This window comes from Schistocerca serialis, chromosome 1, assembly GCF_023864345.2.
Source record: "Schistocerca serialis cubense isolate TAMUIC-IGC-003099 chromosome 1, iqSchSeri2.2, whole genome shotgun sequence".
NCBI lineage: Eukaryota > Metazoa > Arthropoda > Insecta > Orthoptera > Acrididae > Schistocerca > Schistocerca serialis.
Window position 1 is genome coordinate 1,153,532,052 of NC_064638.1, and position 6,000 is coordinate 1,153,538,051.

At 39.9% G+C, this 6,000-nt stretch overlaps 1 protein-coding gene across 1 annotated transcript in view; it reads left to right on the top strand.

Moving 5' to 3' along the window:
* LOC126417873 (cysteine and histidine-rich domain-containing protein morgana) overlaps window positions 1-5,584 on the top strand; it is a 66,539-nt gene extending 60,955 nt beyond the window's left edge. Inside the window, exons 6-7 of the mRNA XM_050085151.1 lie at window positions 2,738-2,929; window positions 5,006-5,584. Coding sequence (XP_049941108.1) covers window positions 2,738-2,929; window positions 5,006-5,230 — 417 coding nt within the window. The 3' untranslated portion in view covers window positions 5,231-5,584. The remainder of the gene's footprint in view (window positions 1-2,737; window positions 2,930-5,005) is intronic.
* The last annotated feature ends 416 nt before the right edge of the window (window positions 5,585-6,000 follow it).

Sequence of the window (6,000 nt, forward strand, 5' to 3'; positions counted from 1 at the left end):
AGACTATCAGATATCAGAATAAGAGTGCTGCTGAGATGATACAGGAAAATGTGTAAATAGGTGGGAGGGGGGTGGGGGTGGGAGTGCAGCATGCGCTGCATCCTCTACAGGAGTCAAAAGAGTGATAAAATGAAAATTGTATTTTCTGAAAGCATGAAAGCATAGGCATTCAGTCATTGGGAGGCATATGGTTAAGTTGGTAATCGCACAGAGACGCTGTCAGAGTAGATAACTAACTGAGCAACCACCTTCACACTAATTCTCTATTACTTACTCTTGAACAGCATGCGGAAAACATAGACACTCATATCTTTCTGTGTGAGCTCTGATTTCCCATATTTTATAATGATGATCCTGTTTCCCTATGTAGGTCAGTGTCAACAATATATTTTTGGATTCAGAGGAGAAAATTGGTGATGGAAATTTTCATGAGAAGATCCTGCTACAACAAAAAGCACATTTGTTTTAATGATTTCCACCCTAAATTCTTTATCATGCCCATGATACACTCTCCCTTATTTCTCAATAATACAAGTCATACTGCCCTTCTTTTAACTTTCTAAATGTACTCTGTTGATCCTATCTGGTAAGGATTCCACACTGCAAAGCAGTTCTCCAAACGAGAACAGACAAGCACTGTGTAGGCAGTCTCTTTAGTAGATTGGTGAAGTGGCAAAGCATCTATGTGTTAAGTCATGTTTTGGCATATGAAACATCAGTAGCAGGATCAACTTTTATAAACTGTTCGTAAGATGCCTCGCAAAACAACACAGTGCAGAGCACGAGCAATCATTTGGAAATCTGTCGGTGTCACTGGACCATTGTGCTAACAAAAGTGACACTTTTCAAAAAGAAATATTACTGGAAATGAAACTTGGGTTCATCATTTCGTGTCAGAGAACAGACACCATAACATGGATTAGAAACACCCTAAATTTCCAGCCAAAAAGAAATTCTGGAGTCCACCCAGTTCTAGGAAAGTGATGTCTACTGACAAGCTAATTCTGAAATGTTACCTGGAAAAGGGGTCAGCAGTAACCAGTGTATTTTATGCTGATGTGCTTTGCAAGAAGTTGAAGTTCACAATTTCAAATGGGAGATTATAGAAAGGGATTTTTTTTATTCCCCCCCCCCCCCCCCCCCCCCAGTTACAGTGCACATCCACATACGAGGTGGAATCCAAAATTTTCAGGACTGGTGCTGCCATCTGGAAAGTAATAGTAGTAGATCTTTGCACCACTAGCTGGCAAGAGCTGCATATCTGATGAGTCAGTTTCAGAGTGGCATTCAGCTGGGAGGACATGTTGCATGTCCACAGTGATTTCCATAATACTTTGTGTTTGGCATGTGGCGATTTTATGATGGATTCGCGAACAGAACAGTGTGTCAGACCGCATCTGATGATCCAACCTTCGTGTGATGGGTTATCACCGGCGATGAGAGCTGGATATATGGTTATGACCAAGAGACAAAGCAACAATCGTTCCAGTGGAAGAGCCTGGGCCCTCCAAGACCCAAAAAAGCAAGACAATTGAAGAGCATGATCATCGTTTTCTTTGATACCAAGGAAATTGTGCACAAAGAATTCGTACCACCCAACCAAAAAGTGAATTCCACGTTCTACTGTGATGTTTTACAACGGCTCCGTGAAAACATGCGGTGACGACGGCCCAAACTTTGGCGTCAAGGGAACTGGCTGCTGCATCACGACAACGCGCCCTGTCACACGTCCTTGCTCACCAGGACCTTTTTGGTAAAAAACAACATGGCAGCTGTACCCCACCCACTGTACTCGCTAGATTTGGCACCTTGCGACTTAGCGCTATGCCCAAAACTGAAACTGAAGTTGAAAGGCCGTCAGTTTGACACTCTAGAAAGGATTCAAGAAGCATCACTGGCGGTGATAAACACAGGATTTCCAGAAAACATTTGGCCTGTGGCAGAAGTGCTGGGACCGGTGTGTACGTGTGGATGGGAACTACTTCGAGGGTGATGGTAACCGTTAGTCCAAAGGTAAGGATTTCAACAGATGGCAACACCAGTCCCGCAAATTTTGAATTGCACCTCGTACTGAAATTTGCACTGTTCGTACTCTTCAGAACCTGGAATGATTTGCTAGATCAAAACCGCGTGCCAGGTTGGATCTGGAACCTGGAACCCTGCTTGTGATGGGCAGTGATCATATGGTAACAGCATTGCCTGCGAAAGGCGCAGTTTTTAGGTTGAGGTCTAATCTGTTAGAAATTTTAAAACAGTTCACGCATCACTGCAGAATGAAAGATTCATTCTGTCTTTAAAAGCTGCATTTTTAAGTATTGTAGCATCTTGTATACTGTTCTCATCTCGCTAGTTCAGATGACAGAAAATGCAGCCAGGCCTAGCGCCCTGAGGCAACAGTGACTACATGTCTGCCTGTGTGTGTGTGTGTGTGTGTGTGTGTGTGTGTGTGTGTGTGTGTATCTGAAGAATTACTTCATCAGACAGCCTATAATATCTAATGGTCTTCTTTTGGCGTACATGTCTACCCTTCAATGCGTCCTCAGTGTGGCGAGTAGCAACCTGTGCTATTTCATGCAGTTGTTATAGTTGTTGTCTGATAGTACATACAAATGTAAATAAAGTTACTGGAACTTCATGACAATGTGTACAATGATTACAAACATTTGTTTAGTGCTTGAGTATGAAGCTAAAGAGAATTACAGTTTACTTATGACAGTTTTATCTTTTTGTTTTACAGAAAAGCAACAACAAAAAAGTTAAATGTCGATATGACTGGCATCAAACTTCGAATTATGTTGTTGTATCCATATTTGCCAAGAAATATGATCCAAAGATGTCTACAGTAGAGCTAAATCCGATCCGTCTTAGAATCCATTTGTATTTTCCAGAAGAAGATAATGCATTTGATTTAGATATTGAATTGAAAGGGGTGAGTGCATATTTCAAACTTAAATGTGTAAAAGTCCGTTATTACTTTGTATTATATTTGCTATTGATTCAATATTTTTTGTTGTAGTGATTGTTGTTAACTATTATTGAACACTAAAATAAGTCCCGAAGGTTTTCGTTCAAACTGTTGTTAACTGTTATTGAACACTTAAATAAGTCCCAAAGGTTTTCGTTCAGTTAACACTGCAAAGCCCTTTTTTTCCAGTTTACACTGCATATAATGGAAGTAGATGGTTAGATTTTTTATTCATCGGAAACGTGACGGCTCAGTCATTAAAGCCCATACTGCTTTTACTACATGAGTGGTATGCTTGTACAATATGAAATGATATACATCCATACTGATACTGTTCTGTGCATGTATGCTAGACAACTCTATAAAATGCTATCTGGAATCTATCCAAAAAGCCTAGCAGTTATTTAGATCGAAATTGATAACATGGGTTGTCATGCTAAGTTCCTACCCTCATTTAGTTAGCAGTGAACATGTGGTTTCAGTCTTTAATGAGTGACATTTTTATTGTAACACAAAAATAAAGAAAATTTCAGCAAACAGTATCTTGGTATGAACTACACACATCAAAAAAAATTTTGCATCACCCCAGTTCCGACAACTCCTGAAGGTAGACGTTGACTGTGGATATTGTATCACAGACACAGTCCCTTTGACTGTTCAGAGGTGTCACTAAACCCGCCCAAAGATGTAAACAACCGTGCACGAGCAGTGCCTATTGGACGGTGGGGTCTTACAGAGGTGGGCATTATTCATTTCAATGACTGCTTCACAGCCCTATACCTTGACTGCTTCACAGCCTGTGCCATCTGGATCCTTCCCAATAACACCAGCTTTTCTGAATGGTACTGGTGAAACTCCCCTGCAATATATCTTACATCCCCGTAATCTTCCTGGCATTAACCTTCATTAGTCATTGACCTTACCCATCTAGCCCCTTCCCTGTTCCCATTCCAGCACTGCACCACCCACTATTCCACCAATGCACCCAGTCTTTTTTACTTATCTCCTTTTCCACAATCCTTCCTGTCCCCTCCCACCCTCCGCCTAACCTCTTGACTGCACCTAGCCTGCCCTACCCTCTTTCCACCTCGTCCCTGATCTGTTCCACTAACAGCACTTTACTGTCCCCTACACCTACCCTGCTATCCTTCCCACCCCCACCCCAGCCCCCTCCTTACCCCTACCCGTTTGCCGCTCCCATCATGTGCAGCTGCTTGTAGTCTGGCTTCAGCTGCCAGAGACTGATTAAATAATATTATATGCAGTCATATCAGCAACAAATTTGAATATCTTTGAAATACCGCAACCTTTAAGAAAAACAAACGTGACAAGTATGAACACACATAGATTTAACAGTGAAAAAAAGTCATCTGAAGTATCAGTCCTTGTCGAAACTTCATATTGTGTGACCATAGAAGTTTGATTTCCAGTCAGATCTTGGGGTTTAAAACTTTCCAAACTAGGGGCTAGTGAAAATAATGCAGAATCAACACAAACAATAGTGACAGTTTGCCACGCTTCACCAACTTAAATATCAACCACAATCAATGCAGAAACAATACGACAACTGTGAAACACTGAAGGACCATGTAGAACATCAATAATCTTAGCAGTGTAAACACTCATATTGTAGTGAGTCTCCACACACAAATAGTTGAAATTTTTGACCTGTTTTATTGTTAATCACAGTTTTCGCCTTAACAGGATGTTCCTTTTAAAAGCCATTGATTTTGTCTTTTTTCTGAGTTCATCAAATTGTACTCTTCACATATATTATTCAGTAAATATATTTCCCTTTGCTAGTCATCTTCATTCTTCGTGGGTAGTGTGGCGTCATATGCATATGAAAGGCAACTTAAGCAGAAGTTTCTGTTAATCTTAATTCTCCATTATTGCATCTTACTTGGAACTACTTAGAAACTACTGATTTGTCCATGCTTCATCATCATCTTAACTTCAAGCATTAGACCTTTTTTTGTTGTGCATGTTAATGGTACCCAACACTTGTCCATGCTTTAACAAGGTAAATTAACATTTCAGGTAGTCAATGTGTCCAGGAGTTCTGTTAGTATGATGCCTACAAAATGTGAAATAAAGTTGTACAAAGGAGGCCCAGGATCTTGGTCAAAGCTCCATTTCCCATTGCCTGAAGATGTGGAAGATGATGGATCAGATACTGAAGTGAAAATGAAGCAAAATACGTCCACCGTTGATAATGTAAACGTTGAAGGTGATGAAGATTTGGTAGATTTAAGCGACCTGTGAAGTGGATTTTTGTGTTACAAATATTTTCTGACACGTTTTAATTTGGAATGAGTTCCTATTGATGTGTGTTAATTTATTACATCAGAATACATTGTGTGAAGTGTAACACAGCTATTAATCAGACTGTGGCGAACGTGTCTTTTAAACATGTGTAGTGAGATCTCTTACAAAAACTTATTTTTGAATTTTTTATACTTGCATTTCTACTTTGATGAGCAATGTACAGGGTTTATTGCTTTCAATCTGTATTTATTTGTCAGTTAACATGTAAAGAACCACGTTTACTGCTCACAGGAAATCTGTTAAATGAAGTTCTTCAGTATATGTAACGTTTAATAAAAACACACAAAAATATTTTATTGTTTGCTATACATATCTACAAAATAATAGCCTGGTACTTACTGCTACTTTAATTCTCCTATTTAAAGTTAAGGGAGAAAGCCTGCCTGTGCTGATGGAGTTTTTGTAAAAAACATTGCACTCATTTTTTGGTAGTTTTGAGCCAGAGGTTCGAGTCCTCCCTCGGGCATGGGTGTGTGTGTGTGTGTGTGTTTGTTTTATTCTTAGCATAAGTTAGTTTAAGTAGTGTGTAAGACTAGGGACCGATAACCTCAGCAATTTGGTCCCTTAAGAATTCACACACATTTGAACATTATAATACTGCAAGCTCCACATTTAAATTGTTTACATGGCTGGGTGCTGTTGTGTCATCTTCATCATCATCATTCATCCCCATTACGGTCGGAGGAAGGCAATGGCAAACCACCTCC